Source organism: Cimex lectularius, unplaced genomic scaffold, assembly GCF_000648675.2.
Source record: "Cimex lectularius strain Harlan isolate CLEC.00 unplaced genomic scaffold, Clec_2.1 scaffold134, whole genome shotgun sequence".
NCBI classification, from domain to species: Eukaryota; Metazoa; Arthropoda; class Insecta; order Hemiptera; family Cimicidae; genus Cimex; species Cimex lectularius.
This window is the reverse complement of record NW_019392747.1, coordinates 319,310-335,088: the sequence shown is the minus strand read 5'-3', so window position 1 is coordinate 335,088 and position 15,779 is coordinate 319,310. Positions and strand designations below refer to the sequence as shown.

Here is a 15,779-nt window from a genome sequence, read left to right as displayed (position 1 = left end):
AACAATATGAAAAACTTTATTACAAAGATTACAACTTTAGAAAATACATTATTATTATTATTTATTACAATACAGACTGTTTTAGTATAGTTTCAACTGTGCTTTCCATCACTTTGTACCTAGCTTTAGCAACATTCAGACATTCATTTAGCTGTTGCTCCATCATTAGTGTGCCTCCTCGCTTCTGCACAACTTTTATATCATCTTTTTCCGTAATGATTGTAACAAAAGAGCCACAGAGTTCTTCCTCTTCACGATTCGGGTCTGCAAAAACAAATTTCTGGAAGAGTCCGAAAGTCGTGGCTAACGGAAATTTTCCCACCGGTATGGGCGACAGGTTCTTGCTTTTGATTTGGAACGATTTAGACTCGACGTCGTATGATATCTCCGGCAGCTTGAGAGACTTAAGTGCCAGGTACATGGCCAGCACTGCACCATCCCAAAACGCACCATCATAATCGAGGCAGATGAGATGCACCCTAAGTAACCAAACGTACTCACCTTCAGCTATGCACAACGAATTTAAATCTATAATGTTCAAAGAAAGGAAAAGTTTCTGTAAAAGATTTGTACACTGGCGAAGCTGGACAACTTTGTTCTTGTAGTTGTGTTGGATGTTGCAGTGTTCAGAGAGTTTGCAGTTGATGTCCACCAAACCCTGTCTGGGGTATTTTCTAGAAGGTGAAGTCACCTCGTGGCTGATGCCGCAAAGGACGGTCGTATTTCCGATTTTCACTATTGACGACCCGCAACAAGATTTGACCACGTTTATATTTCCTATGACCGACCTGTAAGAGAAGTGTTTCCTGTTGCCAACAGGGCGGATACCCTTCTGAAGATGTTCTTTCAAGTATTTCGATGGATGGATTTTCTTACAAACGTCTTCTGCGTTATAAAATGCATCACTTTCAGTCGAAGCCATTGTAAAATCCGTTGTAATTCATAAAGGACGACTTTTAGGTTTTATTAAACAAGACCATGCTTGTAACAGTTAGCATCTTCCGTTGTATGCCATAGAAAACAACGCTGTCACGCCCGACAGACCTAAGGCGGCGTTTCTTTCCATTTTAAACAAGCAATAAGAGTAATAAAAAAGCTATTTGGTGAATAGATTAATTATCTAAACATGCAAAACGCACAAGTTCATATCATTAGAATAAATATAAATAATGTTTGTCATCACCAGTTTACTATGTATACCTAGTCTTCTTCATGCTGGTAACTTATGTATTTAAATTGATTGACCCTTCTACATAGGTCTCTTCAGTGATCTTGGTGTTTGACACATCAATTTCATTTGTAAATCATATTGCTGTCATTAAGAAAAAAAATCAAAATATTAGGTTTTATCAATAGAAATACCACTTTAGTTTTAATAATATATGAGTAATAAATGTGTGATATTTAGTGACTAGTTAATAGTTAATTAATGATTATTTGATGATTGTGAGTCGCGGTCTGGTGTGGTGTAGATTTAGAAAAACATTTTCTTTATCGTGCCAACATTTCGATCTTTATTGAGATCATCTTCAGGGCCTGGGATTTATAAACATTGTTTAAATTATACAAATACAGGTAGGATGTGAAAAAATGAATTTCAATGATGAAATTTTAGACTCAACAAAGCCATACCAATACTTTGAATGAGTACAAATACTTTGATTGGGCCTAAAATTTCTATCATTGTATAAATTCATTTTTTCACATCCCACCTGTATTTGTATAATTTAAACAATGTTTATAAATCCAGGCCCTGAAGATGATCCCGATAAAGATCGCAACGTTGGCATGATAAAGAAAATGTTTTTCTAAACCTATGTCACATCAGACCGCATCTCACAATCTTCAAATAATCATAAGCATTCATTCAATTAAAAAGTTAATTATAAAATCATGAAAACTAACCATCGCCTGTGGGGGAGCTGCATTTTAGGAATAAGCATATCCTAGCCATACTTAGAGGCAAAAAAGTGACCACCCTTAATATTTTAAATTATTTATTAGTCAATCCTCCATTGATTATCTTACAACAATATTTGGTCCATTTTAAAGGATTAGAGATAAATAAAACGAAGATAAAATCTCCCACTTATGTTTACAATTGGATTTTGTAAATAAACCTTTAAATAGTCAATGTCTTCTTTGTTGGTTTTTCTTCTAAAGCTTCTTGTTAATGTTCTGGTGTTTTGATTTGTTTAAGTTGTATACATTTTTAAGATTTAAATTTATTTGAAAGATATGTGGCCAGGGTGCTTAGCATTCCCAGAATGACTGTCTGAAGGGTCGACCATCGCCACCATGCATTGGTCTATCAGAATTGTATGGTCAAGACTATGGAATTTGCTTCCCCAGGAAATAGGTCTGTCATCTGCTTCCTTGCTGGCTTGATCCAGGGCCGTATGATCTGAGTTTTTTAAAAACCAACATGAATCATATCTTTTCTTCCCTCTTGCTATTTTTTCTCATTTCCTATGTACCTGTAAGGGGGTCTTAAAACCCTAATTGTACCATTAAAATAAATAAAACCATTGAGTAACTTCAGTAGTGTTACATAGACGGCACCAACTCACCATTAATCCGAGCAACAACTAGGGCAGCCAGGGATTCTTGGCGTAACCATCAGGTTCAAATTTGGTCCCAACTCCTTGAGTTTCTTTGATGAAAGAACTCCGGCAAACCGAGAGCTCAATTCATCCATGTGTTATGAACCCCCAAAATGGAGCCAGGAAGGAGTAGAATGAGCTGTATAGAGGTGCAGTGCTCAGGCGGATAAACACCACAATAAAATATATATATATATATATATATATATATAATAAAAATTTTAAAAAATCATCAGGTTCTGCTCATTCGAAAGTGCCAACGAAAACATTTTGCATGTTCTGTAAGTTATCCGACATCCCCAGCAGAACTGGCAGAATTGAACCAGTTGTAATGTAGGTTTATTTAGACAAAACAATACTCAGAAGAATTTGGAATCTTCGTTGTGTGAGAGCAATTATAATCCCTTTTCTGCACTTATAGCACACTGATGAAACCCATCACGTCAAGGGATTGATTATTAGGCCGTTTTATGGGCTGCATTTATTCTATGGTTATGATAATTGTACCAAATCATTCACTCCTGTGGATAATTGTAGCATCACAGTGTGTTAATAAGAATTAAGGTTAATGTTGATGATGATAATCTTTCTCATGTGTCCATTCAGTCAGCAGTATACTTACGGTTATTTGAATTTGCAATTTTTTTAATTCTTAAACAATTGTTTTTATGAGCTGTAGTAATAAAAATAAATCTAGACCTAGCAATGTTTGTTTATAATATATTGTAAACAAAAATTATATCAGTAGCTTGTAAGTTGAGACCACAGGAATTATGCCATATTTCTACATCATCATTAACAATTTTATTTTTTCAAAACTTCCTAACTGTACAACAAACAAAATAAAAGGCTTTAATGTTTTATTTTTTATTTTTACTTCTGTCATTCTACAACTAAGATGAACATTGGGACCCGTTATAAAAAGAAAGCCATGGTACAACAAAATAGTTGTTTAAATTATCATATGAGTTTCTAATAGTTTGAGACAGTCATTGAATTACTTGCAAAAGAGAGGAAACAAAATTCATTCTTGCATTATTTGATTATCGAAACTCCTCCATCTCACCAAATTATACAGTACATCTTCGAAGGCTTGGGGCGCAGCTGTTAAGATAATTAAGGCAAGTGTGCTTGTTTTTTTATTACATTATGGAATCGTAGTTAATTAAGGAAAATCTTGACGTTCAAAATAATCAGAGACATTGCGTTTTATGTACCACTGAACTGTTTCACAGAGATAATCAAAATTGACTTGATTTTAGAACATAACACCAAATAAAAAAGATAATATTGTCTACAACAATTGGAACAGGTGTAGTATTTTCAATATATGTATAACACCTGTCACAAGAAAAGCAATTGATCACTTGGGAAAATTCATTTTTTGTTGCATTGAAAATATACAGATATGGCAAAAATAATACTAAATTAGAAATATCATTTATAATTGTGTAATCACAGTGGTGCTGTACATGAAAATTCTTGCTTACAAAGACCTTTCTCCACCACTCCGATGTATTAATTAATCCTGGATCAAAACAGAAAACAAAGCTCAGCTCTTTGCTGATTACTTATCTGATGTCTTCTCCCCCCCCCCACTCGTACAAATACCAACACACAATGCAGAGGTTGAAGGACAAATAATTTCTCCAGTTTATATTACTTCCCAAACCTTTTCTACTGACAGAAATGAAAAATTTACACCATTTGTTGTAAACGCATTGAAGTCACCCAACAACATAATTGGCTAGGGCAGACACGAAATAGGAGAGAGACCTTTCCTCCCATTTGGAGTCTCAAACTATGCCAATGGATTTCTTATAAAATGTTTGTTTCTTTTATGAAGTAAAGAATTCTTCCCAAGGGTGTAATATTGACATCTACATAGCACTACAATGGTTTTTCCAGGTAGTATAGAATTGTACTAGTATTGGTAGGGCAGTTGCATAAGATATATTATATTGTCTATGGCTCTTCTCACATAATTGACAGACATTTTTTTTTATGTGTGGTGATTAGTGACCGTTAGTCGATGATTAATCAGAAATCGTGAGATGCGGTCTGGTGTGGTGTAGGTTTCAGAAAAACATTTTCTTTATCATGCCAATGTTTCGATCTTTATTGAGATCATCTTCAGGGCTTCGGATTTACATTGTTTAAATTTAAGGATGTTTGTAAATCCCATGCTCTGAAGATGATCTCAATAAAGATCAAAACGTTGGCACGATAAATAAAATGTTTTTCTAAAACCTACATCACACCAGACTGCAACTCACAATTTCTGAATAATCTTTTTTTTTTTCAATAAAGAAGTCCAATCTTTATCCAATTTATTAGGAAAGTGTTTAGTTGTGTTGTAATTTATCTATTTTGCACAGTTGCATTAACGAGGGATCGACGGGTTAACTTTCAAAAACCATGTCGAGAGTAACTCCTTCACCCTGATGATGGGCTTTAGGCTTGAAATCTGGATAGATAAAAACAACAAAGTGGTAAGAACTATATATTAAAAAGATTAAACAACATATCCAATCCACCATTTATCATTTCTATATGTTATGAGAGTACAACTCAATGGCTGTCCTCAAATTAAGTTAATTAGTTGTGACCACATGTAATTGGTATTGTATATTAAAAATTATATAAAATTTTATAGTAATATCAGTAAGAACCCATGCAATAAATGTATTAATTAATTAACAAAGAAGTTAAATTATGTAATTGTGTCTGATGTAATTAAATCCATATAATAGTCGATTTTGGATGGTCTATAATCTTTGTATGTGAGTTCGGGATGATGAGCCACAAATTTTATCACCATTAGATAGATTAGATGTTTAGGTACGAAGTGTAGCGGGAGTTGAAAATCTATAGCTAAGAGAAATTTTAATTGTCAGAGATGCTTCTCGGTCTGTCCTTGTGGAATGCTTTGGTCGTTTAATTGTATAGGTATGGTCGTAAGATTTCATTTAAGGGTGAGTTTTATCAATTCAGCTTTACTAACACCTTTGTACTCGCCAATTTCTGGACCATGTACCACCGTTTCTGCATGGGATTGAATGTTTTCTGCTATTCCTTGGCATGTACCAAGCACATGGGGACATTTCTACGTATGGGGTACCCAATAATTGTAACAACTTGAAAAGTGGCAAAAGGAGGGAAAATTCAAAAGATGGGGTTGAGATGAGAAGTTAGTGCCCGAATGGATATAAGTCTCGATAGCTCAAGTGGTAGAGCAGCGGCGTATTTAGAGTATTTAGGTCATGGTTCGAATCCCACTTGTGACACTGACTTTTTTATCTCAACCAAAAACCTTAATTAAAGATTAATTAATTGAGAAGAATAATTGTAACAACATTGAAAAGTACTAAATATAGAAAACGTTATAAATAAATAGAATCCACTCAAAGACCATGTTATACAACAGTTCAACAACCTTCAAGATAAGATTTTCAGTTGAACATACTGCAACGTTTGAAAGCAGCGGGTTTTAATGTTGCTCCCTGTTGTTCATGGCAACGGACAAACATCCCCTCCCCCAGACTGTTATCTCTGAAAGGTTGTCATTCTTGTTTTCGCGGGAAACATCAAACATCTATTCCCATTTTCAACATTTTATCACGATTTATCTTCTAATTTTGTTATCAACTCGCCGAGTTTGTAATCGCGTTGTTTCTCGGTTGAGAGTTATCCGCGGAAATTGACAATTTTTACGTCTCAATGCCGTGTATCTGCAGTTCTTCGTGTTGATTCTGAAATGAGCAGCAAAGAGTCGACGGTTTCGAGGGCGAGGACCTCTCGATCGCAGGAGGGGCCGGCAGTCGTCAGAATCAAACGCTACGACAGGCCGAGTTCGGCCGATAAGAAGCCACGCTCTGGAGACAGCAAAGTGGTCACTTTTCTACCGGAAATGCCCATCCCGGAAGACGTGATGATGCGATATGAATACGAGCTGTCTAGGAGAAAGGGCTTAGAACCACCTAGGTAACGGGTTTCACTCCTCTCTGACAGCCATGTCTTCAACGTTGCCAGTGATACTGTCAAATCTGAATATCACTTAAAAACAGCGAAACACTCATTGATTTTGCACCTCTTTCTATTTTTAATTTTACACATGTTCAAGACAGAGATTTTATTATGTTTTGTGATGTATACACATTTCAATGAACAAATATGCATGTGTAAAGACTTTCACCCCGAAGGGTTGTCACTTCCTGATGTGCTGACCTTAGTGCCTATAAGGGGGCGTCAGTGGTCGCAACGGTTTAGGCATTGACACAGCGCTCATCACTATAAGATAAAGGTCCCGGGTTCGAATCCAGCGGCCTTGCATTCAAACTCAACTTACTTACAAATGGGCTTTTTTTTTTTCTCGAAAACACCGGCCACCTGAGGGTTGATATAACCTCTGCTGTTGCGAACCCTAAAAAAAAAAATAATAAAATAAATAAATAAATATTAATAATAATAATAATAATAATAATTAGTGCCTATACATCAGGGAGTTGACCCACCCTGATATATGGCTGGGTCGCTAATATCCCCCTTAAGCCGAATGCCCAGGAGATTGTCGCTTCCATACCAATGGGGTTATGGGCTTTTGACAGTCAGGCTAGTCTATATTATAATCTAGCTTAATACTAATTAAATTAGATAAGCCATTCGCACAAAATATACATTCATGCATTCCACTCATTTTTATTAGTCTGTGGAGTATTGGCTATTCCTCCACTGACCTACACACTAATAAATACTTATTCAGAAATCGTGAGATGCGGTCTGGTGTGATGTAGGTTTCAGAAAAACATTTTCTTTATCGTTTGTAAATCCCAGGCCCTGAAGATGATCTCAAGAAAGATCGAAACGTTGGCACGATAAAGAAAATGTTTTTTCTGAAACCTATCACACCAGACCGCATCTCACGATTTCTGAATAATTATCGATTAATGGTCACTAATCTCCACCCAACTAATAAATACAAGCATTCAAACAAAATGCTATTGCCTTACTGTTTGGTCCTTCTCTGAGGGATTGGATCTTTTAGATAAATAAATCGCTTAGATAAATAAATGAATAATAAACAAAAGAATATTAAAAAAGATACAATTCTTATATTGAGATATTAACAAAATTTGAAATTAAGGTTGTCAGTATGGAGTTAACAATTTGACAATTTTGTAAAGGAAACTAACTGATTATTATTATTATCTTCTTTTAAATTAAAAAAAATTATTAAATTGACTGAATATCACTACTATTATTATTTTTTTTTTTTTAATTTAAAAATGGAAACAATTCTTACATTGAAATATTAACAAAACGAAATTAAGGTCGTCAGTTTGGAATTAACAATTTGACAATTTTATAAAGGAAACTGACTAATTATTATTATTACTTTTTTTATATAAAAATACAGAAATAATTCTTGCTTGACTAAATATTATTACTATTATTTTTTGTAATAACGGAAACAATTCTTATATTGACTTAATATTATTATTATTTTCAAACTGCAAGACAGACTTTGTGTTGATTAAACATATGAAAAATTTGACTCTACGTTGTAAACTAAATGATAAAGAAATCCTTTTCCAAAAAAAACAAATTGAAATGAAAAAACTTGCATGATGATTCTTGCTCGATGAAAATGGGCTGATATTTGCTCCATGTCTCCTCTGGTCTAGCGCAAACCCAACAGGCCTCTTCCTGTGGAAGTCTCCTTCCTCTTCCCTTTAGTGGCTTGTGGAAGGGCTTTGGGCGGCCCATATACATTTCACTATGATAATGCACAATTCTTAAATCTGGCGGCATGACATGCTTGTAATTATGCACATCGAGCAACCTTCCTCTGCATAAGGGGCACTTGCGCAGGCTTTGGCCCAAAAGCAAGTGTCACTGTAGTAAAAATTACTTTAGTAGTTAGTCGATTGCTAAAAAGTTTTTTTATTAATCACAGAATTGTATACAGTTAAAGAATCCAAAAGAAGCATTAAAATATGTCCAAACCTTAAACAATAAAACAATAGAATTGATTGACAGCCAATATTTTGGAAACTCACCTAGACTTTTTGCAAAAAAAAAAAAAAAGTGTCAAAGATATGGATAATATCACACACCCACAAGAAAAGTGGCACAACTCAACAAAAGAAAATTTTACAGGAGAGACAAATGGAAGTTTACTTTTTCTGACTTCTGTATTAAGTACACGCCATTACGATTGTTGACAATAAAAACTGTCCTGATCCATCAATATTGCCTTTTTTTTCTCCAAGAAGCTTTAAAAATCCTGTTGTATTACCCCTAAAAACTACCCCTTTTTTGAGTTGTGACAATTTTCTTCCATATATTTGCTCTCAGTAATTTAAGTTTATTTATTTACCCTATCAACAATGGCGGTCAATGAATAACTGAAAGGGTATTAATTTTTTGTAACCTGAGACTTCATTAATCATTTATAATTATTAAATTTTTTTTAAATAAATAAATTCAGATCATCTCTCTATATTTTTGTAAAATCGTATTTTTCTTTGATGGCCATTCTTCTTTGCTGAGGAAAACTTTCTGCATGGGGAATGCTTGGTAATAAATAATTACATATTGAGAATTTAACATCTAGATTATAATGCTACTACTCTTAGCTTTGATAAATATGAATACACAAAGAAATTTTATTATTTTTCTTTTTAAAATAAAAATTATTTTTATAATTTTGTGTTTGTTTCGGTAGAAAAAGTAAGAGTCATCCCAAGAAGAGTGAAGACAATCTTAATATTGATGAGGTAAAAATCTAATTAAAAATTAATAATATATATTTATTTAAAATTTAATTTTGTATTACAGAATTTCATGGATATAAAAAATAAAATAACTGAAATGGGAAGTAAGTTGAAAGAAGTAGAAGGCAAGCTTGCACAAAGGTCAATGCCAAAAGTTGAATTGCTCCGAAAGCCTTCGAAGAGTGATAGTCATTTCAACATACATGATAAAGGTCCAACACAAATGTACAAACCTGGTGGCTATTCAGAATCGATCGGAGAGAGGCCACCGAGGATGGTCTTCCACACGTCTATTATACCAGAAACAACGCTGAAAAACACAGACCCTTTGAGAGCGTCTAGAATCACGTCTAGTGCCGAAGTTGACAAGGTGATAAGAAGTATCAGGACTGAAATTGAAAACTGGAAGAAGAAAAAATTGAACTTCCAAGGAAAGTTGAACTTCGACGAAGAAATAACTTCTGACATGCCAGCAGCTGGTGAGTTTTACTTTGTCATTTTTAATCGTATAACAAGGCTAAACTTCAAGGCAAATTTTTTATTTATTACCGCCAAAATATCTAATTAAAAAAAGATTTTGAGTACTTACGAATATTTCTATGGGATTAAATAGTACAATGAAAACATCTAAACATCTGTAAAATTAATGCATATTCCCTTTAACCAACCTTTAAAAATCTTCGGTATAAAAAAAATTAAAATAATAAAAAACATTTAAAAAAAAAAAAAAAAAAAAGAGTTCCCCTCTTAAATACATCCCATCCTTAATAGATAGAAATACATACATTCTTAATAATAGCAACAATACAAATGCTCTTTGGTAATATGTTGTAGGTGGCATACAATTTGGTTTTTAACAAAAGATAAAATTTCTAAAGCTGGGTTTTCATTGTGTGAAAATCATACGCAACTGTTTCACAAAACTTGACTCATGTTGTGTATACCTAGCCAAACCAAAAATTTAGGAAATATAATTCAATACCATTTACATGAATAAAATATAAGAATGGTAAAAACAGCACCTTCATGTCATGTAAAACATACTAATCATAATGCTGACTTATAAAATCCCACCATATAAGATATCGAACCAAATAAGAGAGAAAGTGAAATCAGAGTTATAGGGTTGCTAGGATGTTGTACGGGGAAGTGTCGGACAATTAACGGTTGTTAGGATGTTACACACCACTTCTTTGAGCCAGTTTTTTGGATATTGCTAGCGGTTTCGCTTTATTATTATTTAAGCATCATCTGGCTGCTACATGATCAACATCCAAAAAACTCAAAGAAGTGGTGTGAAACATCCTAACATCTCTAAATTAAGAGAGAAATTTTAGAAACATACTAATTTTATAGGGCTCTTGTATTCCAACTTAATTAAAAACAACTAAATCTTTAATACAAATTCAAATATGTAAACTTGGCGGTTTTGTCTCCTCCCATGCGGTGACGTAATGTCTCATACGTGTAAAGCGTTCAGACCCCATTAAAGTGAAGATTCCTCGTCTATGGCACTTAACGGTTTTTTCGTAGTTTTTGAATTTTGCAACTGCCAACTCCCATTCCTCATTGGCCAGTCGGACTGGACGGAGGCAACTAATTTTCACTTTCCTCTTGTAACTGTATTTTTTGAGTTGATATAATCGGTGGCTTATTTGCATGATAAATACGCAATGGGATGCTAGGCGAGACTGCTTGGTAACTATCTTTAATGTTTTAACCATTAAATAAAAGATAAAAATGTAAACTACGCAAATTGTATTATTTTGCTTCTTGTTGATGCTGGGCGTACAAAAATTGCCCGAAAGGAGAAGAAAAAAGACACATGTGAAATAAACTAACCTTTAAAAGAAAAAACACGTGTTTCTTGAAATATCTTAATTAAAAAAAAAAAAAAAAAAATCAAAAGGAAAAAATGGAGGAAAAATGAAAAATATATATATAACTTTTTTGTGTTAAGGTGGCTCTTTTATTTCTAAATACAATTTTTATTAACGCAGGAATATTCTCAATTTCTGAAATCCCATTTTAAAATAAGACTTAAAAAAATTAAATAAAAGAGTTCCAGCACTGGTTGGTTTCTTCCCCCATTGCCTCCTGGTCTGACAGATCTGTCAGATATGGCTATGACTACCATTTGCTTAATATATATTTTGCCAGATTGCAATATATAAAATTAAATTTAAAAAATGTATATGTTATTAAATATGTTAATCGTATAAATGAAATAATTTAAATAAAGAAGAGACAGCTTCAGATGAGGATCGATGAAAAGAGTTCCCATGATTACAAGACATTGACTGTGTTACCTCCAAAGAATTATGATCTTCTGAAAATCCATAAGGAGGGAATTCCGTTGAGAACTATCGTCTTCTGTTTTACAAACTGTTTAAATGGATGAACATAGTTCTTAATATATTGACTAATAACCACCATTATGATATCATAAACTGAATGAAATTAAAGAAGAGATCTTGAAGATAACCATAAGTGAAGAGGATGTCCTTGTGTCCTTTGATGTTAACTCTCTCCTTACCCTCTATTCCAGTTTCATTGGTTTTCTATATCTCCATTGCCATGTTATATCCACTTCTTCCAACAGAATTATTTCTTGAAATCTTGTCCTTCTCTAGCATTAATGGTTATTTTAAATTTGAAGTTACAATTTGTAAACAGAATGATGATGTGGCAATGGGAGGTGTATTATCTCCAATATTGGCTGACATCTTAATGACTGATTTTCTTGATCGGATGTAAATCAAAATCCCCTTTGAAATTAAATTTATCTGTACATACATTGATGAAAATTTTGAATAGCTGCTACTAATCGTTGTTTTTCACTTATGAAATGTGAATAAATGGTAGAATTCCCTACTTGGATATGGACATTAGAGACCTGAAAAGTAAATGTATTAGGGCGGATTGGTATCAAAAATCAACAAATAGTAGCATATACTTTAATTACAATTCAGCCCATTATTATGGATTAAATATTAATTGCGCCTTAAATTTTATTGCTGGTGTACATATGTAATTGTCAGTGACTGAATGGTAATAAAGTAATGGTACAAAATACAAATTATTGGCGCTAGATGGGAGCACTGTAATTGTTGCTAGTCCTTTCTGCATATTAGCGACCTTTTAAAATGATAAAAAGAAGCCTTGTAAACAGAGATAAATCACAAGTTTTCTCGATTACAGATTACATTCCGAGGCATTTGATGGCTTTTATAATTCTTTCCTTAAGTCAGGGTTCCCCAAACTTTAGCCAGGGGACCCTTTTCACAGAATAAAATGCAGGGTGTATCCTTCGCATTCAAGCATTTAAAATAAGATACAGAATAGAAACAACAGAAAATGTCATAAATTAAACATTAAAACAAACATTAGATTGACATATTTACAAAATTCGGAATACAAAAATCAAAGTGGAAAACGAATCAATTGGTATGTAAAGCTCGAGCCAAATTTAAAAGTAATAATTTGAACATTAAGGATTAATGAAGCAATGGAAAGAGTGAGGCTATTAACCTGCACTATTTGAATAAGTTGGGTTTAACTTTTGATAGCTTGAGACGTATGTCGGGTTCAGCATCTATCTAAATCTAGACAGTTTCGGTATTTGGTTTTGGTGGCTGTATAGATAGAAAATCCGGATTCACATTGGTAAGTTGTGGCAAATGGAAACTTTTTGGACTTTGAGCGGTTGAAAGTTTTGTTTTCCCGACGTAGTCAAAAATAGGGGTAGTATCGAACTCAAAAGTAGATTTCAAGGTGGAATCTGATCTTCTGAAGTAATTTCTATCAAAATTCGTATTCACTTGACGATAGTCCGGTTGGCTTTGACGAAACAGAAAACGGTTTGACCACCCATTCTTGGTTCCTCAGCATTGTATCTCGAGCTGTTGGACTAGTGCTCAAAGGACATGTCCAAACTTCGAAGGTGTCCACATATTACATCAATCGGCACGTTCGCAAACTCCAGTTTGTTTACTTGTAAAAAATCATTTAACACAGGCTCCACCTCTTCCTTTTCAACAGAATCAACCCAAAACTGGATTTTTCTTTTGAAGGCTTGAATTTTGTCATTAGCAGCGAAAGTTGTGATACTCTTTCCATGCAAAGTAAGACTCAACTCGTCCATATTAATGAAAATATCTTATAAATACGACAGAATAGATTGCCATTTCTCATTACGGAAATCGATGGCCAATTTGACATTGTGGTCTATCAACAGATATAAGACTTCAGAACGTAATTCCTGTAATTTTGAAAGTGCTTCCTCACGGGACACCCACCTCACTTCAGCATGGTGAAACAGAGAATGAAGTCTTACCTTATCGTCACATAGTAATGTGAAAAAAGTCTTGACTTCAATAGCCGCGATTTGATATAATTAATAATTTGCACAAACTTATCTAAAACTTTCTTGAATGGGCTGGGATTTATTTCATAGCTAAAGCATGTCTGTGGAGAACACTATGACTGCTATTGCAAAATAAAAACCTTTCATTTCATTACTCATTGTTATTAAATTTTTTGATTTTGTTTATTCATTCTACATTTATTTTTGAAATTATTAATTTTTCTCAAAGTTCGCCGCGGACCTATTTAGGGTCGGCGGACCCCAAGGGGTCCGTGGACCACAGTTTGGGAAGCCCGCCTTACATTATGCTCCTTCTCCAAAATCCGCGGACTATTAAACATAAACCAATGACACTCTACTTTTGCATGGTTTGACAAACTCGTGTCGATACGATGCAGCCCAATCTATGATGTTCCATCCTTTTTGGCAATTTTTGCCTTGTTTGCCCTACCTAATGTGTCACCATTTGGATACTGAATAAACATTGTTCGAACTGAGCGAATCTTTTGCCTTCGGCCTGGAATGTATTTTCTTTATTTTATGTGCAAATTGAAAGTAAATTTCAAAGAAGAGTCATACGATTTAAACAGTACTTTCAGTTTTTGGGAAATGTCTGGAACAACTAGTAAGTAGTAATGTAATAGGTGGTAAAAGACTTTGTTACGCGAAATTCTAACTTCAGAGGTATTAGTAGTTATAATTTCCAAATTTGAATTGTTTAATCAATTTTTTTTATGTGGACTGCCGGGTAGTGATTTTGTCTAATGTAAGTATATTAAATATCCTCTTCCCATTTTCTGGATGGCATTCAGTCGCAGACAATTAAAACTCTTGCAATCAAATTTAAGGCCCAATTAATCTTCAATCCATATGAATGGAATGAATTGTAATTAAGGTATCGGCTACTATTTGTTGGCTTTTGATCCGCCTTAATAGATTTATGTTTCAGGTCTCTAATGGCCATAATATCCAAGTAGGGAATTCTATTTATTTCCATTTCAAAAGTGAAAACCAACGATTTATGGTAGCTACTCAAGTGTCAAAGTATGCTCAACCTGAAGCAAATAAATCATCAACGTATTTACAGACACATTTTATTTCAAAGGGATTTTTATAATCCCCAAATCAAACCAAACAAGTTAGTTATTAAGATGTCAGCCTGGATATAACACCTCTCATTTCTATTTGCCACACCTTCTGTTTTAAAATTATAACGTTAAATTTAAAATAATCATTAATTAATTAAGGTTTTTAGTTGAGATTAAAAAGTCAATGGCACGAGCGGGATTCGAACCCACGATCTTCGGCTAGATACGCCGCTGCTCTACCACTTGAGCTATCATGACCTCGGTCCACTCGGACACCAACTTCCCATCTCAACCCCACTTTTGAATTTTCTCTCCTTTTTGCCATTTTTCAATGGCCGCTCGTGCCATTGCCTTTTTTATGTCAACTAAAAACCTTAATTAATTGTAATATATTAATTGGTCAAGTGGACCACGAAATTAGTTAATATAATCATTAATGCTAGAGAAGGACAAGATTTCAAGGATTAAATATTTTGGAAGAAGTAGATATAACGAGGAAATTTCCGACACCTTCTAGAGACTACAGAAAACCAATGAAACTGGTATGGAGGTAAAGAAAAGACTTACATCAAAGTATACAAGGACATGCTCTTGACGTATGGTTATCGTCCAGATCATTTCTTTGAATTCCGTTGAGTTTTTGACGTCGTATTATTAGTCAATATATTAAGAATTATGTTCAACCATTTAGACAGTTTGTAAAACGGAGGATGTATGCATGAGAGGATGGGTTTCAATATTTTAAGATCTATACTCTTATCTGGATCCATCTCTTCTTTATTTAAATTGTAGCGGGTTGATATTATTATTTAATATTTACTATTAACATATTTCTATTGATTTGGCACAAAGCGACAGTCTTGGACCTTGATTACGTACTAAGGCAAGTAAAATAAGCTGGATGGCGGCAGTGCTTGGAAATTGGCAACATAAACCTCACTTTCTA

General features: G+C 33.9%; 2 protein-coding genes across 4 annotated transcripts in view; one reads left to right on the top strand and one right to left on the bottom strand.

The window, feature by feature from the left end:
* LOC106670215 (exosome complex component RRP43-like) lies at positions 1-1,026 on the bottom strand. Its single transcript, XM_014400331.2, has one exon. It carries the CDS (start codon positions 920-922, stop codon positions 65-67), a length of 858 nt encoding a protein of 285 aa, XP_014255817.1. The 5' UTR covers positions 923-1,026; the 3' UTR covers positions 1-64.
* A 2,415-nt stretch (positions 1,027-3,441) lies between these two features.
* Positions 3,442-15,779, top strand: part of LOC106670168 — a 276,453-nt gene continuing 264,115 nt past the window's right edge. Inside the window, exons 1-4 of one of the 3 annotated variants that reach the window (XM_014400254.2) lie at positions 3,442-3,724; positions 4,982-5,095; positions 9,331-9,382; positions 9,444-9,858. In XM_014400254.2, coding sequence (XP_014255740.1) covers positions 9,450-9,858 — 409 coding nt within the window. In that variant the 5' untranslated portion in view covers positions 3,442-3,724; positions 4,982-5,095; positions 9,331-9,382; positions 9,444-9,449. Of the gene's footprint in view, positions 3,725-4,981; positions 5,096-6,135; positions 6,588-9,330; positions 9,383-9,443; positions 9,859-15,779 lie in introns of those variants that run through there. The other 2 variants (XM_014400255.2, XM_014400253.2) reach the window with 2 other exon arrangements.